Source organism: Tarenaya hassleriana, unplaced genomic scaffold, assembly GCF_000463585.1.
Source record: "Tarenaya hassleriana unplaced genomic scaffold, ASM46358v1 Cleome4, whole genome shotgun sequence".
Classification (NCBI taxonomy): Eukaryota; Viridiplantae; Streptophyta; class Magnoliopsida; order Brassicales; family Cleomaceae; genus Tarenaya; species Tarenaya hassleriana.
Genome location: NW_010966881.1, coordinates 4,944,829 through 4,970,777, shown reverse-complemented (window position 1 = coordinate 4,970,777; position 25,949 = coordinate 4,944,829). Strand labels below are relative to the sequence as shown.

General features: G+C 40.8%; 7 protein-coding genes and 1 pseudogene across 9 annotated transcripts; 3 read left to right on the top strand and 5 right to left on the bottom strand.

The window, feature by feature from the left end:
- Positions 1–214: 214 nt before the first annotated feature.
- Positions 215–2,165, top strand: LOC104824108 (NADH dehydrogenase [ubiquinone] 1 beta subcomplex subunit 7-like). The gene is made up of 2 exons (XM_010556059.2): positions 215–648; positions 1,850–2,165. The coding sequence occupies exon 1, from the start codon at positions 311–313 to the stop codon at positions 611–613; it is 303 nt and encodes a 100-aa protein (XP_010554361.1). The 5' UTR covers positions 215–310; the 3' UTR covers positions 614–648; positions 1,850–2,165.
- Positions 2,166–4,347: 2,182 nt separating this feature from the next.
- On the top strand, positions 4,348–6,696 carry LOC104824103 (putative Myb family transcription factor At1g14600). Of its 3 annotated transcripts, none has more exons than XM_010556055.1 (6): positions 4,348–4,772; positions 4,915–4,991; positions 5,100–5,136; positions 5,308–5,431; positions 5,784–5,901; positions 6,175–6,696. In XM_010556055.1, exons 1-6 carry the CDS (start codon positions 4,631–4,633, stop codon positions 6,454–6,456), a joined length of 780 nt encoding a protein of 259 aa, XP_010554357.1. In that variant the 5' UTR covers positions 4,348–4,630; the 3' UTR covers positions 6,457–6,696. The 3 variants fall into 3 exon arrangements, with proteins under 3 accessions (XP_010554357.1, XP_010554356.1, XP_010554355.1); XM_010556054.2 differs by having other exon boundaries at positions 4,351–4,772; positions 4,903–4,991; positions 5,790–5,901; XM_010556053.2 differs by having other exon boundaries at positions 4,351–4,772; positions 4,903–4,991.
- Positions 6,697–6,705: 9 nt separating this feature from the next.
- On the bottom strand, positions 6,706–7,333 carry LOC104824104 (annotated as a pseudogene).
- A 67-nt stretch (positions 7,334–7,400) lies between these two features.
- Positions 7,401–11,759, bottom strand: LOC104824105 (protein CHROMATIN REMODELING 19). The gene is made up of 12 exons (XM_010556056.1): positions 11,006–11,759; positions 10,609–10,726; positions 10,475–10,515; positions 10,147–10,397; positions 9,891–10,071; positions 9,559–9,744; positions 9,262–9,435; positions 9,008–9,166; positions 8,844–8,921; positions 8,614–8,750; positions 7,974–8,192; positions 7,401–7,891 (listed from the first exon to the last, which is right to left on the bottom strand). The coding sequence occupies exons 1-12, from the start codon at positions 11,585–11,587 to the stop codon at positions 7,729–7,731; spliced, it is 2,289 nt and encodes a 762-aa protein (XP_010554358.1). The 5' UTR covers positions 11,588–11,759; the 3' UTR covers positions 7,401–7,728.
- Positions 11,760–12,047: 288 nt separating this feature from the next.
- On the top strand, positions 12,048–15,486 carry LOC104824106 (plant UBX domain-containing protein 7-like). Its single transcript, XM_010556057.2, has 10 exons — positions 12,048–12,441; positions 13,057–13,184; positions 13,291–13,401; positions 13,647–13,860; positions 13,986–14,063; positions 14,151–14,219; positions 14,313–14,456; positions 14,538–14,640; positions 14,768–15,039; positions 15,145–15,486. Exons 1-10 carry the CDS (start codon positions 12,340–12,342, stop codon positions 15,313–15,315), a joined length of 1,392 nt encoding a protein of 463 aa, XP_010554359.1. The 5' UTR covers positions 12,048–12,339; the 3' UTR covers positions 15,316–15,486.
- A 3,255-nt stretch (positions 15,487–18,741) lies between these two features.
- On the bottom strand, positions 18,742–21,985 carry LOC104824107 (zinc finger CCCH domain-containing protein 17-like). Its single transcript, XM_010556058.2, has 3 exons — positions 21,586–21,985; positions 20,930–21,040; positions 18,742–20,829 (listed from the first exon to the last, which is right to left on the bottom strand). The coding sequence occupies exons 1-3, from the start codon at positions 21,727–21,729 to the stop codon at positions 19,009–19,011; spliced, it is 2,076 nt and encodes a 691-aa protein (XP_010554360.1). The 5' UTR covers positions 21,730–21,985; the 3' UTR covers positions 18,742–19,008.
- A 510-nt stretch (positions 21,986–22,495) lies between these two features.
- Positions 22,496–23,164, bottom strand: LOC109117093 (zinc finger CCCH domain-containing protein 17-like). Its single transcript, XM_019203794.1, has one exon. It carries the CDS (start codon positions 23,129–23,131, stop codon positions 22,733–22,735), a length of 399 nt encoding a protein of 132 aa, XP_019059339.1. The 5' UTR covers positions 23,132–23,164; the 3' UTR covers positions 22,496–22,732.
- Positions 23,165–23,168: 4 nt separating this feature from the next.
- On the bottom strand, positions 23,169–25,757 carry LOC104824102 (zinc finger CCCH domain-containing protein 17-like; the record flags this gene model as incomplete). The annotated part of the gene is made up of 3 exons (XM_019203655.1): positions 25,370–25,757; positions 24,758–24,868; positions 23,169–24,662 (listed from the first exon to the last, which is right to left on the bottom strand). Coding segments are annotated over exons 1-3 (1,749 nt in total), but the record flags the coding sequence as incomplete, so codon positions are not given.
- Positions 25,758–25,949: the final 192 nt, after the last annotated feature.

Sequence of the window (25,949 nt, the reverse complement as noted above, 5' to 3'; positions counted from 1 at the left end):
GTGTATTTGTTTAGAAGTGAGAAAGTTTATTTATTTATATAGGATATTTTTTTATATCGAAAAAGTTTATTTATTTAGAATTCATGGTTTTTTAGATTTTTAGGCGAGAGATATGGACAATATTAAATGGGCTCCAAAGTAGGCCCATATTGAAATCCTAAATGGGCCCATATGATGGAATCTTACTTGAAACGCTGGCTAATGCGATAGGTAGGTCCAGTGCTTCAACGATACGAAGCCGAGGAGACCAGAAAAAAGGGGCAAGGCGTACTGGATTTTGGGGGGTTCGATTGATTGGGAGCAAACGACAATGGAGGTTCCAGGTTCATCGAAGAAGATGATCGCTACGCAGGCGGAGATGGTGGAGGCCAAGGTCCCACTCTCCTATAGAGATCAGTGCGCTCATCTCCTGATCCCGCTCAACAAGTGTCGCCAGGCCGAGTTCTACCTTCCATGGAAGTGCGAGGACGAGCGGCACTCCTACGAGAAGTGCGAGTACGAGCTCGTCATGGAGAGGATGCTCGCGATGCAGAAGATCCGCGAGGAACAATCCAAGCAGCATAACCTCCAAGGAAGTGGCGTTCCTCTCGTGGCGAAAACCGCTAATGCCTAGATTCAGCCTCCGAGCGGCGGTTTCTGGTTTTCCGGGTGAGTGTTACGCTCTCACGCTTTTGGATTTGGGGTTTTAATTTAGCTGGAGATTGCCAAAATCGGTTGTTTTGCGGGTCGTTGACTGGATTGAATGCGTTTCTTTGTCGTATCTAATTTAGGTTTCGGTTACGATTACGAATTGATGAAATTGTGAGCCATTTTGATGGGTGGCTCATTGTGAAGGGTTAAATTCTGATTGGGCATCTTTTTCCTTTAAATGTATTACACAATGCGGACGGTCCAATATTTTGCTCTCTTGTTTACCATTCTCGTCTTGTCTTAGAAAGGAGCTGAGGGTCTAACGTTTGTTTCCTGAGCTGAAGTTTCCCTGTCATAGGAACTACCCGACCATTTAGCTTAGTAACACCAACATGCATCTTGAATCTCTTTCCGTTTAGATCAAATCCTTTCGCTTCGTATTCCCCGCTCGTTTAATTGAGTTTTCTGTCACTCTTGGTGTTTCTTAGTGCTTGTGCAGTTTCGTCGTTGTTGACATTGAAAATTTGAATAAAAAGAGCTTTATAATCATGGTATTAACCAGTAGCCATGCCATGCCACGCCACGTTTTAACTTGTGTTCTCACATTTTGGCACTGAAAAACTCAATCTTTAAGGCTTCAACTAGAGTTGCTGGTTTTGTGATTGTGTGAGCTTTGTAATCGTCATCAAAGATCAAACTCCTGCTAAATGCTTTCAACCGAGACAAGAAAGAAGGTTGTTCCAAAAACTATCCTGAGTGAGTCCTCACTCCATACATCTGTTTTTTTGGTTCGGTCTGAATAGATGTTTAGAAAGCGTAGAATAGAATCACTTGCACTGACACATTCTGGGTATTTTGCTTGTTTGATCATCGGCTGCTAACCTCGAGTGGAAGACTCTTCAATGTGGATGTAATGATGAATATGTGGAATGTATATGGGATACAATATTTACACAGCCTGTTGATGGAGAAAAATTCTCTGATGGCTCTCCTCTCCCCTTTCTCTTCTCACCTGCCATTGAGACTTCCTCACCTCTTGATGTTGGATTGCCATGTACAAATACAATGCACATATAATAAAAAAATAAGCTTCTGTGATAATTTTTGTGTGTGTTTTCATTCTGTGTGTATAGTGTTGGCCTGAATTTCACTAGGTGTCATGATTGGTTTCACCCAGTTTTTGTTCTGTCCTAACTCTCGCTCTGGAATTTCTGGGCAGGAAACACTTGAGCTCTGGAGCTTTTGCGTCTTTCTTGCTGCTAGTGATGATAAAATTGTCGGTACTCTTTCATCAGATGCGTGTTCAAGAATTCTTTTTTTTTTTTATACTTTTCCTCCCGTTTTTTCAACTCAAATCTTGTTTACAGAAATAAACAAAACCCATCGACAATATAATTCCACAAACCACATGAGAGTGTATACCCGGGATTATGTCACACATCTTGCAAAGGTTTTGCAGAGTTTATCTCAAGAAAATGGCAGTTGGATGTAAGCATTCTGTGTTTTGGCTGGTAAAGGGTTTTTCTGTTCTGTTCTTTGTTGAAATGCTGTCTTGGTGGAAACTAGCTAGTGGTTGCTAAATCCATATGAAGATAAGAGTGTTTACTGTTTCAGTTTCAGACAAAGCTCAGTGCTTTTAGGTAATGTGCTCTTGCAGGCCTCTCATGGACTGGCTATTATCTCATAATTGGGATTATGAAATGGGTATATAATTGTATGTAAATATGTGATCCTAGGCTCACCAGATGCGTTGAATTGTATGATAAAACACATGAGCAAATGATTGGATTTTTTTTGGTTAATATATACATTCATAGTCTTGTTTAGATTTTGCGTAATTCAAAATGATGACGGGATCTGTTTGAAAACCTAATTCCAACCTTTAAGGGGATAAAGTCAAAGGTTGTTCGGTCCTACCGCCTCAGAACTTTTTCAAGATAATTGTTTATATTATTTTATATATATTATATGATTTCCGCGTGTTTAATTTTCTTTGATGTCACAATCTATTATTAAATCGCTTTTGAATCAAATTCCTATTCCTTTGTCTCCATTGATCTCTAGGTGTTTTTCTCCATTGGTGCATGTTGATGTGGAATATAATGATTGAAATCAATCCATTTGTTTGAGGGACCCATGCATGGGGAAATCATTGGCTACTATTTATTTTAATGTGATATTACATTAGATACATATGTAATATGGGAAATATTTAACTATATTTAATGTGACGTTATTTTCACACTAATGTAATGAGATATTTACATAACTTTGCATTAACCATATTTCATTCGTATGTTATAGATCGCTAAGAACATGATTTTTAATTGTGATTTTTGGCAAATTTTGGGTTTTTTTTCTATATATAAAATACTGGATTTTCCCCCATAAATCCTATACAAGTTCTTCTCCAATGATTTTGGAAATTTTACACAAAATTCCATCTTATAGATGTGGATGGAGTGAAAATGATAAAATGGGCAAAGCATAAGATTGATATTTGTCAACAAAGATTTTTCGATGTTATGTTAGGTCTCACCATGCATGTGGGGGGTAACAAAAGGTCCACGTTGCATATTTTCCGTGTGGACAAAGTGGTTTTCTCGGGATCATTCTATGACTTCGTCCGATATTTAAGAGTTTTCCATATCATATATATAGTAAATTATAGAATATATGTATATATATATAACTTATCAGACTATATTGGATTATAATTGATATTTAAATCTTTTTTTATCTGACTATATTGTGTGTATAAATAAAAACAAAAGAAATATGATGATCAATGCTAACAACACCGACATGGTTTTGGCGCAGCATACATACATACATACATACATACATACATACATACATACATACATACATACATACATACATACATACATACATACATACATACATACATACATACATACATACATACATACATACATACATACATACATACATACATACATACATACATACATACATACATACATACATACATACATACATACATACATACATACATACATACATACATACATACATACATACATACATACATACATACATACATACATACATACATACATACATACATACATACATACATACATACATACATACATACATACATACATACATACATCAACAACAATAAATTTAATTATCAAATCAATACCGAAATATTAATATCCTTATAACAAGTGAAGGTAAAGGTGGGAATTTTCCATAGTGAAAAGAAGAAGAAAGAATAAAAGCATATGCATTATTGATATTAAGAAGAAAAAGCGAGGAGGAATGAGTATAATTAGGGCATAGAAGTCAAAAGGGTGGTCCGAAAACATACGAGAGTAATAAATTGGACCATTGGAACATGTGAATTTATAGAAGCATAAAGTGAATAATTCACAACCCTCGAAGGGAAATTTGGAATACAATGGCTCCCAAGGTCAAAGCATGGCAGTTGGAGAGCTATTTCAAATGCACAAGCAAACATTACATTCTGTACAAGAAGCATATATATATATATGTATGTATCAAAATTCGAATTAATATATTGAAATTTGGATAGAATATTTTAAGCAACTTTTTCATATCCAAATGTGTAAATATTTTACAAATTTTATTTTATCTATCAAATGCATGAATCTTAGCCAATGTTTGAGTTATCGAATACATTGTTTGATTTTTATTTAGCAATAAAATAAATTAATAGCATTGTATAGACATTGTGTACATATATACACATGCATATATGTACATATATATTGATTCGTGGAGAAGCATGTATATGTAAAAAAGAGACAAAAGGAATAGATGGAAAAAGGAGAGCCATCTTTTGGAAAGGGCAAAAAGCAAAGCAGAAAATTTTCTCGAAGGCGAATCATCTCTGCATTCTTATTCTTCACCATCTTCCTTTGCAGACTTTGAAAAAAAAAAACTTTTTTGTTATTATTGAAGAAAACAGAAGCTTTTTGGTCGGAAAATCATCGTATATACACACAAGATGGCTAGATGTGGGAAGAGTACTAACGTTAACGGTAACGGAGTGAGACAGTACGTACGGTCGCCGGCGCCTCGCCTGAAATGGACGCCGGAGCTTCACCGTTGCTTCGTTAACGCCGTTGATTTGCTCGGCGGACAACACAGTATGTCTCTCTCTCCATCATCATCATCATCAATCATCATCGTGATGACTAATAATCATCTCAATGACAAAAAAAAGTTTCAATCTTTTTCTGTTGAAAAGTGTAAAGTTTGAACCTTTTCTTATTGGAGTGAATGAAACAGAAGCAACTCCGAAGCTTGTGCTTAGAATGATGGATGTGAAGGGACTGACCATTTCACACGTCAAGAGCCATCTCCAGGTCTCTCTCTTGTTATAATTCCCAACATTTTCTTAATTTCAATTGATTTGAAGATATATATATATATATATATATATATAATATAACATTTTCTTTTAATTGTCTCAGATGTATAGAGGGCCTAGACTCGCTTCGGGGAAACAAGGTTGTGGTTCTTAAAGCTTAAAGCACAATATAACATTATTATGTATATTAACCCAAATGATTTTGGAGCATTATTTTTCTGTAATGTTAACAAATTTAAATGTATAATTTATCTTTATCAATCGGTTATATATGTAAATTTGTCTTTAATGTTTTTTTTTTTTTTGGACAGAGGGGAATTCTTCACTAAGGAGAAGACAAGACAGTGGCGAGGAACACGACGATATGTCTGTGCACACAAGGAAAGATCGCCACTTGGCTCCTAAACCTTCTCTTTCTCAACATCCAACTCCTAGGTTAATTCAATTCCTCGGATTTCTTATTTTTCCTTCTCACCCGATATTATATTATTTCATCATAAACTACATTATTGGCATTTGTATCATGTAAATTGCCATCGTTTGGGTACACTATTATTGCCCTTTTATCCAAATTGGTAATTACATCCTCTTTGTTGCGACTTTCAAACGTTTAAAAAAAAAACTAAGTTTTTAAAGGTAAAAAATTACATGAACTTTCATTTTTCTTTTTTATTTAATTAAAAAGTTGCTATTCTAGTGTGTTTCTGATAAATTCATTTAATTTAATTTAATTGGCAAAGACATCATAACAAATCGATCTGCACTTGAAATGAATTGTCCCACTTAGGAGCAGAGGAAGAGCAGAGAAGAGGATTAGCGTTTCGGCTTCAGAAGAAGATGATAATGAGCTTCGCATGAACATGACAATGCCCCATTCCATCATATTTCATCCCCATCTTCTCAAGGTATATATACACATTAATCACATTGAAGAAGTTCATAGCCATAATTAATTACAAGAACTGCATGGCTAATATTAAGCTATTAAGCTCCGACTATATATATACATGTATATATGTATGAATATATATAAAGTTCTTAACTTTGGGTTAATCAAAGTATCTGATTCCTGGTATACACGCTTTTCCTTATTCATAATCCACTGATAGTGGAACCTTTTTTGTTCTTGTTTGAAACTTGGAACTTTACGCCAACACTTCCTTTACATGAATCTTTAGGTTGAGGGCCCAGAAAATGAGAAGAACAACTGGGAAAGTACCTGGCGGGAAGATGATGATGATGATGAAGAAGAAGAATGCTCAGACTGTGAGTTATCTCTGTCGCTCTCATTGAATCATCGTCTTCCATCTTCACGAAGAAGCAACGGTTCATCAGTCAGCGAAACCAGCGAAGCAGTTTCCTCTTGCTCCGCCCCCTTCTTCAAAGACTGCTCTGCTTCTTCTTCGGCTCAGCGTCGCAGTCTCGACTTAAATCTCTCGATTTCGCTCCTCGGTACCTGAAATCGGTATAGATTAAGATTAGTGCTATAACAGTCAGATATCTTGGAACCCAAATCGTGTTCGATAGGATTCTAGATTTTCAGAGCGCGAATTTGTGATCGCGCGAGTCTTAAATCTTTGTGGCAAACAAAACCAGAAAGAAGTAGAGGGCTAAACCAGTGAGATGATTGTATTACAATGGGAAGTAGCGTAAACGCGGAAATTTTTCCATGAATAAACTGGGGAAACCATTGGAATGGCGATCGAAGATGAGTGCCTGCTTGTCACGGCGGCGATGTACGATTTTGCGGCTGCTGATCGTGACGATGCTGACGTTGATACGAAGATCGGATTTTGGAATCGAGCAACGAGGCGTGTCGACCGAGAACGGAGATAACCGCCTCGAAAACCGTCACCTGTTTCTCGATGGCTTCAAATCTGCCGGACGTATTCCGGTTTTGGATTTCATCTTCTCATCGGAGACCCTAAGCCCCGCCGCGACATCGCCGAAGTCATTGCACTCCGCCGAAACTCTCAGATGCATCTGCTCCGCTAGATCGAGCAGATTGTTCGTTCCCTAACGAGGTTCACGACGAGAGAAGAACATTTTGATTTCAGATCAATGAAGGTGAAATTGGTAGACAAGAAATTATGATCTCCGGTTCCGGTTGTTCACCTGAATATCAGATTCCACCATTGACGAGACGTTCGTAAACAGAACATAAAGCGATTCCGCTAGATCGTCTCGCTCCTCTGCCATGGCTTAGATGGAGAAGCTCAAATTCCTCTGCGTTTCGCGATGTAACAGAGGGAATGAATCGTCAAAACGCAGCGTTTTTGTAGACCGAGACTAGGGGTGGGCTCGGTTCGGTTTCAATAATCAGAACTATGTTTCTAAAGTATCAACCATTACAAACGTAATGAAATAAATTTATCGTAAACTATTCATCACACGGCTAAGGTTCTAAATAATTCTGTTTTTATTGGTTACACGGTGCATAATCATCTTTGACAACGGTTCAAAAGGGTAATTAATGTACAAATATACAATGCGTCCATGACATTTGGATTTCTGATCAGACCAAAACAGATACTTTGAGACGTATAATCTTAGTTAGGCATTAATTTGCTTCGGTTTCATTTGGTTATGTCCCCACCCTTCATGAATCTAACATTCTCCTCTTCTTGTTTGGTTTCCCCCCCTAGAGCTGCTTAATGATACATGACCACCCAAAAAAAAACTTACTGCAGAATTTTTACTTACCTCCCAACTAACGAATATTACATTCTTTTTTACCCCATAAGAAGGGAAGAAAGAATTTCGCCCATAGTTTTCTCAGGAGTGTCCCCGTCGTTATCCACGTCCACGCCAGACTCCAGAACCGCCGCATCAAGGACCAGTTTCCGCTTCGCTATCTCGTATATGTTCTCGTCCACCGTTCCCTTCGTCACCAGCCTGCATCGATACATCGGTATATAACGCATGATTGAGAGAAAAGACCGACGATAAAAGACCCCATCGGGTTGAAGTCACTCACCTGTAGATGGTGACGGGTTTTGTCTGCCCAATGCGATGGCATCTATCTTCGGCTTGTCGATCGATTTGCGGGTTGAAATCCATGTCGTGAATGATGACGGTGTCAGCTCCTGTCAAGTTCAGACCCTGTCCTCCAGCTCTTGTAGACAGCAGACACGCAAATATGGTTGTGTCGTTGTTGAAAGTGTCCACTATGGTTTGTCTTTCTGTGACTTGGGTACTGCCAACCACAAATAGAAGAACTAAATCAACAAACGAGTAGAAACCTTTTAACTGAGCCAAAATAACCAAAGATCTCTCCTTGCAGAGAGACAAATTAACGAAGTAGCAAGAGCAGAAGACCAATTTTCCACATTGAAGCAGAATCTCAGGACAAAAAGAAGAAACTTTCAATAGAGGATTGGAAATCCCATTACCTGCGTGACAATCCGCACCGTAGAAGATTCCACTTCAGAGTACCTTTCACAAGTTGTAGTCCCTGAAGAACTACCATAGAGCTCCTTCCGAAGATCCGCCGAGATTTTGGCGCACTTCTGAAGTGCCTTCCCCACAACGTCATCTTCGCCTTCTTCATCTTTATCTCCTCCTTCCCCGGAAGAGATGTTTTGGTTATATGTATATACTATATAGTTAATTTGTACCTTCCATCTAGCCTCCGGTATGTGATGCCAATAACATCCAGAGTCCACTCTAGAATATCGAGCATTGACGTCCACTGGCTAAATATCAGAGCACGATGGCCGTCTTTCTTCAGCGACGTTAGTATTTCGGCCAATGCCTGAAAACATTATTCACATTCCATTCCATTTTTTTTCCATTTTAATGACAATTAAGCACTTTAGAGACATGAATAAGGACGAACGGAGGATACCCGGCATTTTGCTGAGAGCATAACATGTTCCTCTGATAGAGTTCCTTTTGAATCGGTAATACCAAATTGGAACAAGAGCTGGAACGAGTAGTTCATCGGAATCCTGATATTAGAACGGTTTATTGAAACCATAACTTGTCAAGGCAAGAGACAAGACGATTTACCCGGTGGATACTGAAATCATTGTAGCTCTTCATTTCGTCGATTACTCTTTCCAAGGAACACTCAAATCCAAATGCTCCAATCGGATGTAACTTCTTGGCTATGCGAACTACATCCTCATCACTGTATATTCGCCTAATTAACAATGGATGATTTGCAATCTGAAACATCAAGAATCGATAAGACCATTTTTGGACAGTTCTTGATGAAAAATGAAACTGGTGATGAGACTAGAAATAAGAGGAGAACATATTACCTTCCTAAATTGAGTAAAATAATTTGAAATCTGACGCTTTGGGAGGGCCTTTGCGATGGAATTCAAGTGTTTCGAAGAAAGCTTAGAAAGTCGTGATTGAGAAGCAGCACGGTATTCTTCTATTGCCTCTTTATATGCATCTTCCTGCTGCTTATTCATAGCTACATACTCAACCTGCATTGGTTTGTCCTTGCTTCATTCAGGAGGCAGAAATGATCCAGAAAAAAACGATGAGAAATTACAGCTTCAAAGTTTATGCCCTGTAACTACTGGATACATAGATATATATCTCCATACCCGTTGTATCTTGGGAACAAGTTGCTGCATGACATCGGACTTTAAACGCCTCAAGATGAAGGGACCTAGGATAGATTTCATGCGAGTAATTAACTCGGTATCTTCTGCATTCAACAGCTTCTTCAAGTCGATATCCTCGGTCGAAAAGATATCAGGTAACATGAACTCCAACAGTGACCATAATTCCTGCGTCGATGACCATGTCACCAGTAAGAAGCATTAACAGTTAAGAACTAAAGAAAAACACAGAGGTGCCTCGAACATTAGATAATATCTCAAGCAACAGGTCGTAAAATAGCGAGCAAAAGAAGAAGAAGAAGAATCAATAATACATGCAAATCATTTTGTAGAGGCGTTCCTGTCAGCATCAGTCGTTGGTTTGCTTTTCTGGCCACAGACATCAAGTTTTTCCACCTATAACTGTTCTTATCCTTCAAAGCATGGGCTTCATCCATTAATACACAACTCCAGCCCCAGCGTTTCAGTATTTTCCTGTCATCTTTCTGCTGCTCGCTGTAATAGCCATCGTTTATGAGTAACATGTTCAGGCCACAAAGAAAAACCCATCAAAACTACTTTAAGCTGTACCTATGACGTTCAAATAGTGAATAACACACAAGAAGAACGTTAAATGGTGGCGGCTTTCCAGCCTTTGATAAAGCACTTAATTCCCTAGAATAGGCTGCTCGAGCGGCCCCATGATACTGGAGCACAGAAAACGCCGGACACCATTTTTTGAGTTCTCTCTCCCAGTTTTCCAAGACAGAAGCAGGACATACAATCAAATGGGGGCCAGGGTCATCATTCAAATGCTTTAGAAGGGTCAGATAGGTAATCGCCTGTTAATGACAGCAGCATTAGCGTGATAACCAAACAAAGACACTGGCGCAAGAAAAAAACACAGAGCATAATGCACCTGAATGGTCTTCCCAAGACCCATCTCATCGGCCAGAATTGCTGCAAGAAAGGCCAATTATAACCATGTTCAGACTCAAAATCTAAATAGGTGCTAAACTCCATGAGATCAAATCTATAAAAAGAAATATGTACCTCCCCCAATACCCTTCTTGTACAAAAGAAGAAGAAAATTAACACCAACCAACTGGTATGGCTTGAGTACAGGCTGAAAATCAGAGTCCTCACTCCCGCAGGCTTTATCAATATCAGTCTGGAAAACATTGTATAGTAATCTATCAGAGATTCTAGATCAAGATATGAAAGAAAAAACACGAACTTATACTCTTGCAGTAATAGTACTTGACAAGTAGAAGAACTAAATCAACAAACGAGTAGAAACCTTTTAACTGAGCCAAAATAACCAAAGATCTCTCCTTGCAGAGAGACAAATTAACGAAGTAGCAAGAGCAGAAGACCAATTTTCCACATTGAAGCAGAATCTCAGGACAAAAAGAAGAAACTTTCAATAGAGGATTGGAAATCCCATTACCTGCGTGACAATCCGCACCGTAGAAGATTCCACTTCAGAGTACCTTTCACAAGTTGTAGTCCCTGAAGAACTACCATAGAGCTCCTTCCGAAGATCCGCCGAGATTTTGGCGCACTTCTGAAGTGCCTTCCCCACAACGTCATCTTCGCCTTCTTCATCTTTATCTCCTCCTTCCCCTTCGTCCTCGCTGGAATTGAGCTCAATCTCGTTATCGAAACCGTCATCGCTCAACTCCTCGTCTTCCACAACAAACCGCCGAGCGGCGCGACCAGCTCTGGTCACCACCTCTAACTCCTCTTCCTCCTCGTCCTCCAACAAAAAATCCTCTCTCTTTGCATTTTTCACCTCCGAATCCGAGTCTCCCAAGTTCTGCACTTCAACGCAATCGCCGCTGCTGTTCTCCTCTTCCACCGCCGATCTCTTAAACGAGAAAGATTCAATCGGAGGAGGCGGATTCGCTGGCCGCGTCCTGTTCGGCGTCCGCGGCCGCTTGAGCACTCGTGACGGGTTGAAGGAGTACCGGGACCACTCGTTCTCCGAGATTTCGTCGAAATCGCGCTTCATCGCCCAAGAATCGCGCATGCAGAGGAAGCAGAGGCAGAGACAGCGATCACGCGGGAGATCAAAGAAAACCCTAGAGAAACAGTGCCTGTATCAATCGAGGAGAAGATATGCCATTTCTACTCCACATTTCGCGGAAGGGAAAGGAGAAGTCAAGAAGAGCGAGAGAGAGACTGACTACGTGTTGTAATAGAAAGAGCGGCACGATGAAAAGCCAAGTGCGCGGGGGACAATCTTTATTAGAGAGGCGCCTTTATTTGGGCCGAGCCGATCCACATAACAGGCCTCACAGGCCCAATAACAAATCCAAGAGCTACGCGTTAAATTGAATTCACGGGTTATTTTTTAATTAAAATATTTGCGAAATGTCAAACGAACCCTCGCTCTTGGGACAGCTTATACCGCCCTTGAGAAGACTAAATTCGTAAATTTTCAAAGGAGCAAATCCCAGATACGAAGCAACACATGGTAACTATGTGTCTTAAAAATTAAAATGTTCGACCGGAAATTCGAGTTTGCCGTTTTGTCCCTCAGAATTCCTATTTCTCGAGTTTCATCCCACTCTTTTTTTTCGTGGGTTGATAACTCTTCGAGTTCTCCATTCTTCTCCCCCAGTACGCTTTCTCGTGGAAGAAGCTTGAATCTTTGGTGTTGAATCAAGGGTTGTCCTTCTTTTGCTCAGATCATTCAGAAAAAAATTCGTCAATTGATCTTCTGGGCTCTTAGAAATTAGGGGGCTCTACAAGCGGGGTTGAAGGATTTCTTGCTTTGCAATGGATGGAAGGCTGTCCGCAAGTGACCAGCAGAGATTGGTCTCTTCGTTCCTTGAGATCGCTGTCGGACAGACCGCCGAGACCGCCCGCCAGTTTTTGCAGGTTCTTAGGCTGTTCGTGACTTAAGCTCCTTAATTGTTTGGGCTGGGTGTTAAGATCGGCTGATGGATTCGTGCAAAGGACTTAAATTTGATTATAGTTTAGGTTTTTCAGTTTCGGGTGTACGTGTATGCTTCTGGGTTTTCCAGCTTAGGGTTTAGTGACTCAATTCGAGCTGCCGGGGTGGAATCTCGGCTGAGATGTTGATACAGGGAGGCGTTGATATTTCTCGCTTGATTTGGATTCATGGAACGAGATCTCTGTGATGGATAGTATACTGAATCGATTCCAATGGTGTCATGGCTTGTTGATCGAGGAACGAGATTTTGAATTCATTTATATGATAGCATCGCCATTTTAGACAAAATGTGATGTATTAATAATGGCTTTCATCGTTTTTTCTCTGCAAATCATATATTAGCTTGTAATTTGTATTGCACTGAGTGAGAACCAATTGGCTATTTAGTTCAACAGTGGGGAGTTCCTTGTTTGAGATGTGCCTGCACTGGTGATAATCACCATGCGTCCTAATTCCAAGCCTACATTTTCGTTGTTATCTGTCACAAGTTGTTCCAATAAAAAAAAGGGTGCTTAATGAACAGAATTTGTGATCAACAGGCGACAAGCTGGAAACTTGATGAAGCAATCCAGCTCTTTTACGTCGGAAGTGAAGGTGGCATGCTTCCATCTGCTACACACTCTCAGCCAGAATCCAATGAGCATGTTGTGACCGATCAGTCACGGGGGTATGTGATGTTAAATTACACTTCTTTTGAATTTTGTACTCCAATTATGAGTCGGTACTCGACTCACTATATTGCAAGTTGTCTGATCCCATTTTGGATTTCTTAGGGGGGCTTCAAACCCTGTAAATGAAAATCTTACTCAAAATGAGGCAGATGAAGTACGTCCTCCTTTACCGGTCGTGAGAGAGACACTTTACGGCGAACCAATGTATTATGGGTGAGTCTCTTTCTTTTTTGTGGTTGCATCCTTGTTTAAGTTTTGGGGGTACTGCCCTTTGTTGTGGCCTTTAAGGTCAGTAGATGGTAAGTATATACCGTGGGTATTCCACACTGATTGTGATCTCTTGCTCAGGAATCAATAGTATACTGACATTCACATTCTAATTTTTTACGTTATGTTGGTTACATCTCGTTGATCAGTATGGGTACTGCAACTCTCATATTTGTTTGCATTTCTTATAGGGCTGTGAGGGCAGGAAATTCTCGGCATGAACCAAATCCTTTGGTTGCATTCCGTGACTTCAGTGAGGAGGCAAAACGCCCCGGGGTTTGGGAACCAGATCAGGGCGCTTCCTCTGCATCAGCCTCGGGATCAGAAGTGGCCGCTCCTCGAGACAGCCTGGCCTCGTTGTACCGTCCTCCTTTCCACCTGATGTTCAGTGGGTCATTTGAACAGGTACCTAATCTCCTGTATAATAGGGTTTGTTTTCAGCTCATAGGATCATCCAGTCAAGTGCTAATATTGCCTCAGTGATTGCTTGTTGCATGCTTTCTCTGACCCCTTTAAATGTTCTTGTCCAGGCTAAATCAGCTGCTTCTGCTCAGGATAAATGGCTTCTTGTGAACTTGCAATCTACAACAGAGTTTAGCTCTCACATGGTAATTCTTTCACAGTTGATTGTGTGCTTTGGACTTGTAATCTCAGCACTTGCATCTTAACTTCTTGCGCAATGCTTCTTTCTAAAGCTTAATCGAGATACATGGGCTAATGAGGCTGTTTCTCAAACCATCAAAGCCAATTTCATCTTCTGGCAAGTAAGTGTAATATCTATCTCCGAATTTCTGCTTGCTCGAATCTCTTACAATGTAGATAAACAGTGATAAATGATCATTTTTTTTTGGAACTAGGTTTATGAAGATACAACGGAGGGTCGGAAGGTCTGCACATACTACAAGCTTGAATCCATTCCTGTGGTGCTCGTGATTGATCCGACCACTGGCCAAAAGATGCGGTTGTGGTGTGGAGTGATCGAGCCTGAGACATTGCTCGAGGTAATAATATTCGTACAACACAACAACTCTGTTTAATCGTCTCTGGATATCGAATCAATAATGCATGTCCTCTAACTGTAGGATTTAGTACCGTTCATGGATGGCGGCCCTCGGGATCATCTTGCTTCTCTGTCTAAGAAACGACCAAGAGGCAGTTCATTGACTCCTCATTCAAAAACCAAAGGTGTTGGCTCGAATTTTCACCCAACCGTTTTCAAATCCAGAAACTTGATCTGCTTCTTGCAGTACAATCCACAATCCCAATATGTTAGAAAAGATTGATCCTTTACTGATTTATGCATCATTTGCAGCGGATGTCCCGAATGACGAAGAAGAGGAACTGCAGAGGGCATTAGCTGCTTCATTGGAGAACATGGAAGAATCATCAGATAAAGCAACAGCCGAAGAGAAAACCTCGACCATGCCTGAAAAAGAGGGGACTGATTTGTCAAACTCCATGCCTTCATTCCCACCACTGCCGGAAGAACCCAAGGGGAACCCCAGTGTTCTATGCAGAGTTGGTATTCGTCTCCCGAACGGGAAAAGGCTTCAGAGGAACTTCCTCAAAACCGACCCTATTCAGGTTCATATCCGAAGAGACTTACCCATCTGACAAAACCTTCCATTGGATTCTTGATCGTGTCCTGTCTTAGATTCTGTTGTTTGTTCTGTGTCTTAAATGGTGCAGCTTTTGTGGTCGTTCTGCAATTCACAGCTCGAGGAACCAGAGAGGAAGCCGTTCAAGCTGACGCAACCGTTCCCAGGTGCGGCTAAGACTCTGGACTATGAGTCTAACTTGACATTTGAGCAATCTGGGCTGGCGAATTCCATGATCTCTGTCACGTGGCTAAGTGGTTAATCAGATATCAGGTTTAAGTTATATCTGGCTTGGTGGTTGTAATCTTGGACACAGAATCTCTGTTCTTTTGTCGTTTTTTTTTTGCTGTTGAGATGTCTATTTTATTACATTCTACATTTGGACACTTAAGTGTATGATCTTTCAGTCTCTTTAATATAAAAATTTCATATCTGCTCTGGTGTGAGGGGTGACTTGATTTTGGACCAATATCCAATTTTTTTGAAAAAAAAAAAAAAAAAAAAAAAAACCGAAAATGGCCATTGAAGTATACAAAGCCTTCAACTTGGGCCTGTTCCAGAAACCCATAAAAGCCCACCAACAACCTAATTTCCTTTTTTTTAATATTTAGAAAAAGTCAGTTAATTTTATATTAAATTAATTTTGATCGATCTTCTTACGGCTGTGTTTATCTTATTTATTATTTACCATAAAATCTAAGCCAACGCATTCCTGATTAATTAGATATTTGATTATCAGTTGTTAGTTTGTTACCCATAAATTTTTTTAAACAAAATAAAAAAAAGTGTACACATTACCAAAAAAAACATTATATTTGGGACACTAATATGCATTTTTATCCCTTTTTAACCATATATATAACGTAAATTTATAATTACACTACATACATCATACACCCTTAATTTATCTAAATTTGTTAATGTATATAATAATTTATATGACCGTATCTAAAATCGTGTCAGAGATCAAGAACTCACTTTCATGATCAGAATGCGAGCATTGTGAAGTGGCATGAAAATGTGTACAGCGCGGATTTGTTAGAAATCACATAAAATGATCTCTTTAAAGCAGCTTTTGTCTGCCACTTAGGCTTTTTTAAACCAATTTATATATCAGATTTGTCCCTTTTTTCTTTTATAATTTGTCTTTTTTTTTTGTATTTTTTTCCTCATTCTTTTGGTAAATATATCAGATATTGAAAATTAATATTTATTTTTGAAAGCAAGTGTACCAGTCGTTCATTTGTTTTGGTTTTTTCGCGTGGTCAGTATCGAGAAAAGGAATAAAAAAGATTTACCATTTAATAATTCCTTTTTTTTTCTTTTCATAAAAATAATAAAATGCATTATTGCGAACTTTATTCTGGATCGTTCTAAGCTCTTTTAGTCACTTTAGAACCATTATATATAATGCCCACTCCCTCAGCTCCACACTCACCCAAAGATCTCTCTCTCTCTCTCTCTCTCTCTCTCTCTCTCTCTCTCTCTCTCTCTCTCTGTTCAAGTAATCACCAAATAATATGAAGCTCTCTTTGCGTTTGGTTTCAGCTGTTCTCCTTGTGTTCATGCTCCTCATTGCCACAGGTTCATATATATTATTTTACACAGTGCACACACACTAGGCACGTGTTTATATCACCTGATGATGTGGCATGCATGTTAGCATGCGTATAGTGTCCCATGCATAGCATGGGATCTCAGGTTGGAATCTACTGTTAAGTTCAAATATTTGTTCGTTAGTTTTTCACCAAGTAGCAAGTTTCTTGGGGAAAAAAGTGCAAGGACAATAGGCATTGACGTATACATGCACTGTACTATGATCGGTCCAATATACCCACTTTGTATGTATCAATACACACATACATATACATATATATTGGATGGATGGACTCTATATATATACACACACACACTAATGGAAAGTTAATAATGTAAAATTATAGGAGAGATGGGAGTGGAGGGGAGGACGTGCGAGTCAGAGGGCAAGGAGTGCCTCTTTCCTCATCATTGCAATGGTTCTCTTCTACACTACCTCTAATTCTATCCTGGAACCTACCTTGCCTTCCCGGTGACAATTGGCTTCTGTTCCTTCCCCACCGTATTCCCCTCTCAAAGTGAGCATCACCGCTGTTGACTCTCCCAGGAAGCTTAATTCTACCTTGAAGACGGCTGCTAATGAAACTCTCTTGCAGCGGGTCGTTATGGGAATCTGCAAAACCTCGTTCTGAATAGTCAGGGGCATCTTCACAACCGACATCTGATCTTGGGCCATTACCTCTCCTATGCTTTGACAATCGGTGTCTTAAATCAGATTCTGGGACGTGGTCTGGCATCTCATCAGTCAAATAAACCCTTCCTTCCAAATTATCTCCTCTCTCAGCGGAAGCCCGGTGGTGGTCCCAAGCATACTGTCTGTCTTGCGTGTGATTGTAGCGGTCAAACCCACGATATGCTTCTGCATCAACATCAGGTACAGCATTGAAATCTGGATGGTATTCATTCACCGAGTTCCTACCATCCTGAGCTCTTCTACCATATCTATCATCACCATGATAATACTCGGAGTCTCTGAGCTCATTATCCACAAGAACGTCAAAGTCCTCTCCAGCGTCAAACCCAGGAGAAGACTCCCTTAAAACATCATTTGGGTCATTACCATTTTGAAAGCTGATATTATCATCAGACCCATGTGTCTTAAGCAATGGAGTAGAGTGGCCTATATATATATATATATATATTGCCCTCTTTTTTGTTTTTTGTTTTCACATTTATCATCAATCTTCTCGCCGCGAGCTCTCATCATTTTCTCTGCGTGTGTGTGTTTTTGGTATTGGGAATAAGAACACATGTACGGACTCTCCGACATGCTGTTTGAGTCTTCGTTCATTGGTTTCTCTGAGTTTGTTTGAGTACCCTTTTGTTTTATTCTAATGGTATGATATTGTAATGTGTAAGCAGCCGTTTATATTATCGGAAGAATCTTACCTATCTTTCAGTGTCCACCGCTGGCTTCTTATCCTTTCAGCATCCTACTAAATTTTTCACACAACCACCAAAAGATGTCAATGAACAGAACACACAGTTATGAAGCCAAGGATTTCGTTATGGTTCTCGTCTACGCTCGAAAGCTACCCGAACCGAACGAGTCCTAGGAGAAAAAACCAAACTGCTTACAATCCATAATTAGCTTCTTTAAAATTCAAGTATCATGGGAAGCACCATCCAAAGATAATACCTTTCCAACAATATAAAGGACAGGCATACTCTTTTCATAACAGAGCAATTGTCTACTGAAAACTCAATTTTCCTATCCAATATTACTCTCAAACCAAGCAGAAGCAAGTCCACGACCAGAGAATAGACAAATTCAAAGTGGAATATCCTACAAACAAGTTTCGAAACTGACCGGTATAACAAAAGCAAGAGTTTTGCCTGACCCGGTTTTGGCGGCACCAAGAATATCCCTCCCACATAACGCATGAGGTAAAGAAGCTCTTTGTACATCGGTCATGTTCACGTACTTTCCCTCCTTCAAGCCCCTTTTGGTCCTCTCAGATATCGGGAGCTGATAGAACTTCGCGACGCCCGCGTATCGGGAGAAAACATACATATATACAGAAAGGGCTTAAATAAAAAAAATAAAAACTGTAGAAAAAAATAAAGAAAAATTAATTACCCAATAGACGTGTATGAGTAAATCAAGGTTTTCACCATTTCATTACTTTCTTCTACTGTTACAAATATAAAAAGCAAAACAAAAACAGCTGCGTTATTTGCTCTCTTTCCGACAGGAACATCGTCTCTCATAACTGCAAGACAAGACACACTGAAAACAATGTCTCCAATATCCAAAACTCGTTGAAGTTCCCGTCAACGTTGCACACAATGACCAATCTCTCCTTCAAGGAAGAAGCTTCACCACACCAAAGCTTCTTTTTTTTTTATTGGTTATATATCAGAACATGACGTCTATCTTCTTTGCAAACTCATTGCCACCATCTTCTTCTCCTTCTTCCCCTCCTTCCACATCCGCTCCTCCTTCTGCATACTCCACTTCTGCATTCTCACCTTCTTCATAATTGTATTCCCCATCTTCTTCATATCCTTGCTCGTAATAATACTCACCATTCGGGTCATCACCCTCATAGGCTTGGTCCTCTGCCATGCCTTCATAGGCTTGATCCTCAGCCATAGTTCCCTCATCTGTCTTCTCGGGTTCATGAGTTTGTTGTGGTTCAGAGGACTGGTCATGACCAAGCTCCGGTTTGTCTTCCACTGCAGGCTTGGGCTCATGCCCACCTTCTTCCTTGGCAATGGTGGTAGCATCTCGGTCTTCCTGTTTTGTTTCTTGGATCACACCGTTTTTCTCAGTCACAGCTGCTCTTTTTCTCTTGAGAATTTCACTCAGAGGTAATGGAGCCACAAATGAATCATGAGATTCCTGACGACGATGATCCTCCGAGCTTTTCCTTTTCCTATGTGATCGTTCCGCCTTACTTTCCTCTTTCCTGCTCCTCAGTTCTGCAAGCCTTTTAGGAGCTGGGAAATCAGAGTTCCTTTCATCTTCCATTTCTCTTCTTCTCATCCATGGAGGGCAAGGAGTGCCTCTTTCCTCATCATTGCAATGGTTCTCTTCTACACTACCTCTAATTCTATCCTGGAACCTACCTTGCCTTCCCGGTGACAATTGGCTTCTGTTCCTTCCCCACCGTATTCCCCTCTCAAAGTGAGCATCACCGCTGTTGACTCTCCCAGGAAGCTTAATTCTACCTTGAAGACGGCTGCTAATGAAACTCTCTTGCAGCGGGTCGTTATGGGAATCTGCAAAACCTCGTTCTGAATAGTCAGGGGCATCTTCACAACCGACATCTGATCTTGGGCCATTACCTCTCCTATGCTTTGACAATCGGTGTCTTAAATCAGATTCTGGGACGTGGTCTGGCATCTCATCAGTCAAATAAACCCTTCCTTCCAAATTATCTCCTCTCTCAGCGGAAGCCCGGTGGTGGTCCCAAGCATACTGTCTGTCTTGCGTGTGATTGTAGCGGTCAAACCCACGATATGCTTCTGCATCAACATCAGGTACAGCATTGAAATCTGGATGGTATTCATTCACCGAGTTCCTACCATCCTGAGCTCTTCTACCATATCTATCATCACCATGATAATACTCGGAGTCTCTGAGCTCATTATCCACAAGAACGTCAAAGTCCTCTCCAGCGTCAAACCCAGGAGAAGACTCCCTTAAAACATCATTTGGGTCATTACCATTTTGAAAGCTGATATTATCATCAGACCCATGTGTCTTAAGCAATGGAGTAGAGTGGCCTCCGCCAGTAAACAAAGGAACACCCACTGCTTTTTTCTGCCCAACAGTCTCATAGTCATAGCCCACATGATGTGGTACATATCTCTCCACCCTTCTACTATCTCCTAAGCCAGCATCTGTGACTTTCGGTGTAGCCCCCTTGTCAACGTGGGCTTTAACTGCCTTTGAGAGATTAGCAGAAGGAAATTTCTTCACCTCGGTGACCTTCTGAAATGGCTTTTTGGAAGACTGAGGTTCAGTAGCAGGTGCAGTTTCCACGGGCTGCTGCTGCATTTTATTAGCAGCTGGGACGGGCACATGCACAAAAGCACATCTATCTCCTTTTATGCACATACCCTTTTGAAAGAAAACACAAGGAACTGCTTGTTTTCCAGCACTTAGAGGAGCTTGTGCATGTGAAGGACCAGTAGGAGCACCTCCTTGGTTCCCCAACAAGCCATCCAAAGGCTATAAAAAAATAAAACAGACACAAAAGCCACAATATAAGCACAAAAACACTTGCACGAGCTTAAACAGAAACCTATGCTGAGGAAGATAGTAAACTCACGGGATGTCGAAAGCCACATTTGAAATTCAAACAATTGCCATTTAACCAGTAATAGCAATCACGTGGGTTGACACGCGCATATTCACTGTGACGGTACTCACACTCGCTTCCCTGCCAAAAGAGAAAAAGAAAAGAATGTAATTAAAGAAAAACAATCACCGGCTATTCACACATGTAACAGAAGGAAAATACGTATTGCAACCACTAAGATACTAGAAAGCGTAAGACACAGTCCATAAGTAGATCAAACTATGAGCTTCGCCTATGTCTCTTTCACCGAATACAAATATACACGAACATTTTGAGCAATAGAAGAATCAGAAATCTATTAAAAAGGCTTGGTACATGATATCAATCCAATGCCAAAGCTGTTGAATATTAGCATGAATCCATCAGATCTAATCGGAAACAAACAGGCCCCGCAGCTTAAGCTGCATTAAGCAAACAAACCCATCAAGCAAATATCAAACAGAAGTCGAAACTACATAAAAATTAGAAACCCTAGTATCATAGGTTAAGGTATCAGCCAATCGAACGAAACACATAGGACGAAACGACACGAAATTGGCCGAAAGAAAGCTCAGATCCCGAAATCCGAAAACCTAATTAAAGCAGAAACCGCGAAAGATCTGCAAGAAGTGGATAAAAACAAACACCTTCTTGCAGGTTAAAGGAGACGCGAGAAAGTAGACGCAATCGGTGTTCCTCTTAAGGGCTTCTTCCTCAGCAGTTGCTGCCCCCGCCGGTTGCTTTTGAGGCTGCTGTTGCTGCGTCGCAGGCGCGAACATGGTTCTATCCATCGTTCCACTCTGCAAACCCTAGTAGATCCTACGATTTCAGATCGAAACACTAGACAAAAGATCGAAACTCGCGAGAAACCCAGAATCGGAAAACCGGCACGAGAGCCTCGAGTGTGAGGAGGAGGAGCCGCCACAGAGAGGGAACACGAGGGAGGGAGCTTCTAGTGTGTGAGCCCTTTTTGTTCCTTATTTCCCTCTTTCGTTCGCGTAGGAGAAAATAGATGAGAGGTTCTCTTCTAGGATTTGGGATGTGTACACATATAGACGATGAGGTCGCTGTAATGTTGCTATACGTATTTTTATACAAACTTGTACCAATTTCGGCGTATATTGCTGTATTCCTAATGTGTGTACTGATTATCCACACGTGGCATACGACTTCATGCCCAAATTTATTCTCAATTTCATCCAGATCTCAAACCCTCTGGATCTAACCGCGTGTTTGGGAACTATGATATCCACTTCTCGTCCACAAATATATCAATTCAGAAAGAAATTAAACTAACATTGTCCTCACTGAAACATGCATTTCCTTTTATTCTCGTTTCTTCTTCCTGAGAAACCTGTTGGTCCATGGGCCGATGCAAGCTTGGATCTTTATAAGCCCAGAGAAATGAGCCCAATTAACCCATAAATAAAAAACACATTTAACACAATTCTATGGAAGACATTTTCTTTGTATATGTGAATGCAATTTATAACGAAAGGGATGAAAATTTGTACGCAAACAATAAAGAAAAAATAATTACCCAATAGAAGCTTCGAGTAAATCAAGGTACGTTTCATTTCTTTCTTCTACAAGCTGCGTTAAACATTTTCTGCCATAACTCTAACTCCAAGACAAGACACACTACAGAACAATGTCTCTAAAAACTCGTTGAAGTTCCTGTCAACGTTGCAGTGAAAAAGGTTACAATTTTTTTTACATCACAACATCATAACCAATCTCTCCTCCAAGGAACAAGCTTCACCACACCAAAGCTTCTTCTTTATTGTTTATATATCACAACATGACATCTATCTTCTTCGCAAACTCATTGCCACCATCTTCTTCTCCTGCTTCCCCTCCTTCCACATCCACTCCTCCTGCATAATCCTCTTCTGCATTCTCACCTTCTTCGTAATTGTATTCCCCATCTTCTTCATATCCTTGCTCGTAATAATACTCACCATTCGGGTCATCACCCTCATAGGTTTGGTCCTCTGCCATGCCTTCATAGGCTTGATCCTCAGCCATAGTTCCCTCATCTGTCATCTCGGCTTCATGAGTTTGTTGTGGTTCAGAGGACTGGTCATGACCAAGCTCGGGTTTGTCTTCCACTGCAAGCTTAGACTCGTGCCCACCTTCTTCCTTGGTTATGGTGATAGCATCTCGGTACTCCGGTTTTGTTTCTTGGATCATACCGTTTTTCTCAGTGACAGCTGCTCTTTTTCTCTTGAGAATTCTCGGGTTTGTCTTCCACTGCAAGCTTAGACTCGTGCCCACCTTCTTCCTTGGTTATGGTGATAGCATCTCGGTACTCCGGTTTTGTTTCTTGGATCATACCGTTTTTCTCAGTCACAGCTGCTCTTTTTCTCTTGAGAATTTCACTCAGAGGTAATGGAGCCACAAATGAATCATGAGATTCCTGACGACGATGATCCTCCGAGCTTTTCCTTTTCCTATGTGATCGTTCCGCCTTACTTTCCTCTTTCCTGCTCCTCAATTCTGCAAGCCTTTTAGGAGCTGGGAAATCATAGTTTCTTTCATCTTCCATTTCTCTTCTTCTCATCCATGGAGGGCAAGTAGTGACTCTTTCCTGATCATTGCAATGGTTCTCTTCTACATTCCCTCTAATTCTATCCCGGAACCTACCTTGCCTTCCCGGTGACAATTGGCTTCTGTTCCTTCCCCACCGTGATCCCCTCTCAAAGTGACCATCACCGCCGTTGACTCTCCCAGGAAGCTTAATTCTACCTTGAAGACGGCTGCTAATGAAGCTTTCTTGCAGCGGGTCCTTACGGGGATCTGCAAAACCTCGTTCCGAATAGTCAGGGCCATCCTCACAACCAACATCTGATATTGGGCCATTACCTCTCCTATGCTTTGACAATCGGTGTCTTAAATCAGATTCTGGGATGTGGTCTGACTTCTCATCTGTCGAATAAACTCTTCTTTCCAAATGATCTTCTCTCTCAGCGGAAGCCCGGGGGTGGTCCCAAGCATACTGCCTGTCTTGCATATGATTGTAGCGATCAAAACCACGATATGCTTCTGCATCACCATCAGGTACATCATTGAAATCCGGATGGTATTCATTCACCGAGTTCCTACCATCCTGACCTCTTCTACCATATCGATCCTCACCATGGTAACACTCAGAGTCTCTGAGCTCATTATCCACAAGAACGTCAAAGTCCTCTCCAACATCAACCCCAGGAGAAGCCTCCCTCAAAACATCATTTGGTTCATTATCATTTTGAAAGCTGATTTTATCATCAGACCCATGTGCCTGAAGCAATTGAGTAGAGTGGCTGCCACCAGTAAACAAAGGAACACCCACTGCTTTTTTCTGCCCAACAGTCTCAAAGCCCCTATGTTGTGGTACATATCTCTCTACCCTTCTGCTGTCTCCTCGGCCAGAATTTGTAACTTTCGGTGCAGCCCCCTTTGAGAGATTAGCAGAAGGAAATTTCTTCTCCTCGGTGACCTTCTCAAATGGCTTTTTGGAAGACTGAGGTTCAGAAGAAGGTGCAGGTTCCATGGGCTGCTGCTGCATTTTATTAGTAGCTGGGATGGGCACATGCACGAAGGCACATCTATCTCCTTTTATGCACATACCCTTTTGAAAGAAAACACATGGAACTGCTTGTTTTCCAGCACTGAGAGGAGCCTGTGCAGGTGAAGGACCAGCAGGAGTACCTCCCTGGTTCCCCAACAAGCCATCCAAGGGCTGTGAAAAAAACAGACACAAACACCACAATATAAGCACAAAAACATTTACTCGAACTTAACCAGAAACCTATGCGAAGGAAGATAATTACTCACAGGATGTCGAAAGCCACATTTGTGATTCAAACAATTGCCATTTAACCAGTAATAGCAATCTCGTGGATTGACACGCGCATATTCACTGTGACGGTACTCACACTCACTTCCCTGCGTAATTAAAGAAAAACAATCACTGGCTATTCACACATGTAACAGAAGAAAATCACGTATTGGAGCCACTAAGATATTAGAAAGCGTAAGACACGGTCATAAAGAGAACAAACTATGAGCTTCGCCTATGTCTCTTTCACCGAATACAAACCTATACGAAAAATTTTGAGCGAAAACCTATTAATAAGGCTTGGTACTGGATATCAATCCAATGCCAAAGCTGTTGAATATTAACATGAATCCATCAGATCTAATCGGAAACAAACAGGCCCCGCAGCTTAAGCTGCATTAAGCAAACAAACCCATCAAGCAAATATCAAACAGAAGTCGAAACTACATAAAAATTAGAAACCCTATTAAGGCATCAGCCAATCGAACGAAACACACAGGACGAAACGACACGAAATTGGCCGGAAGAAAGCTCAGATCCCCAAATCCGAAAACCTAATTAAAGCAGAAACCGCGAAAGATCTGCAAGAAATAGATAAAAACAAACACCTTCTTGCAGGTTAAAGGAGACGCGAGAAAGTAGACGCAATCAGTGTTCCTCTTAAGGGCTTCTTCCTCAGCGGTTGCGGCAGCCGCCGGTTGCTTTTGAGGCTGCTGTTGCTGTGTCGCAGGCGCGGACATGATTCTATCCATCGTTCCACTCTACAAACCCTAGTAGTTCCTACGACTTCAGATCGAAACACTGGAAAAAGATAGAAACTTGCGAGAAACCCAGAATCGGAAACCGATACGAGTGCCTCGAGCGTGAGAAGAAGAAGGAGACGCCACAGAGAGGGAACCAGGAGGGAGCTTCGAGTGTATCAGCTGTGAGCAATGTTCCCTTTTTGTTCGTTATTTTTCCCTTGTGTTCGCGAGGAGAAAATAGATGAGGTTCCCTTCTATGATTTGGGATGTGCATATATATAAACAATGTGGTCGCTGAAAGTTTCTATACGTATTTTTTATACAAATTTATACCCATTTTCGTCGTATTGGTGTATTCCTATTTGCGTACTGGTTATCTACACGTGGCATACAACTTTATACCCAAATTTGTACTCAATTTCGTTGAGAGATCTTGAACTCCATC

What these genes read in the sequence shown, in the direction of transcription:
- LOC104824108 (XM_010556059.2), top strand. Translation starts at nt 311, where the DNA reads ATGGAGGTTCCAGGTTCATCGAAGAAGATGATCGCTACGCAGGCGGAG.
- LOC104824103 (XM_010556053.2), top strand. Translation starts at nt 4,631, where the DNA reads ATGGCTAGATGTGGGAAGAGTACTAACGTTAACGGTAACGGAGTGAGA. An exon ending in TTTGCTCGGCGGACAACACA is followed by an intron (nt 4,773 to 4,902) that starts GTATGTCTCTCT and finishes TTCTTATTGGAG; the next exon opens with TGAATGAAACAGAAGCAACT. An exon ending in TCTCAACATCCAACTCCTAG is followed by an intron (nt 5,432 to 5,783) that starts GTTAATTCAATT and finishes TGTCCCACTTAG; the next exon opens with GAGCAGAGGAAGAGCAGAGA.
- LOC104824105 (XM_010556056.1), bottom strand. Translation starts at nt 11,587, where the DNA reads ATGCGCGATTCTTGGGCGATGAAGCGCGATTTCGACGAAATCTCGGAG. An exon ending in TCACTATTTGAACGTCATAG is followed by an intron (nt 10,072 to 10,146) that starts GTACAGCTTAAA and finishes TGGCTATTACAG; the next exon opens with CGAGCAGCAGAAAGATGACA. An exon ending in CTCTACAAAATGATTTGCAT is followed by an intron (nt 9,745 to 9,890) that starts GTATTATTGATT and finishes TCATCGACGCAG; the next exon opens with GAATTATGGTCACTGTTGGA.
- LOC104824106 (XM_010556057.2), top strand. Translation starts at nt 12,340, where the DNA reads ATGGATGGAAGGCTGTCCGCAAGTGACCAGCAGAGATTGGTCTCTTCG. An exon ending in CCAATTTCATCTTCTGGCAA is followed by an intron (nt 14,220 to 14,312) that starts GTAAGTGTAATA and finishes TTTTGGAACTAG; the next exon opens with GTTTATGAAGATACAACGGA. An exon ending in TCCTCATTCAAAAACCAAAG is followed by an intron (nt 14,641 to 14,767) that starts GTGTTGGCTCGA and finishes CATCATTTGCAG; the next exon opens with CGGATGTCCCGAATGACGAA.
- LOC104824107 (XM_010556058.2), bottom strand. Translation starts at nt 21,729, where the DNA reads ATGGATAGAACCATGTTCGCGCCTGCGACGCAGCAACAGCAGCCTCAA. An exon ending in CTCCTTTAACCTGCAAGAAG is followed by an intron (nt 21,041 to 21,585) that starts GTGTTTGTTTTT and finishes CTCTTTTGGCAG; the next exon opens with GGAAGCGAGTGTGAGTACCG. An exon ending in AATGTGGCTTTCGACATCCC is followed by an intron (nt 20,830 to 20,929) that starts GTGAGTTTACTA and finishes ATTTTTTTATAG; the next exon opens with CCTTTGGATGGCTTGTTGGG.
- LOC109117093 (XM_019203794.1), bottom strand. Translation starts at nt 23,131, where the DNA reads ATGATCCAAGAAACAAAACCGGAGTACCGAGATGCTATCACCATAACC.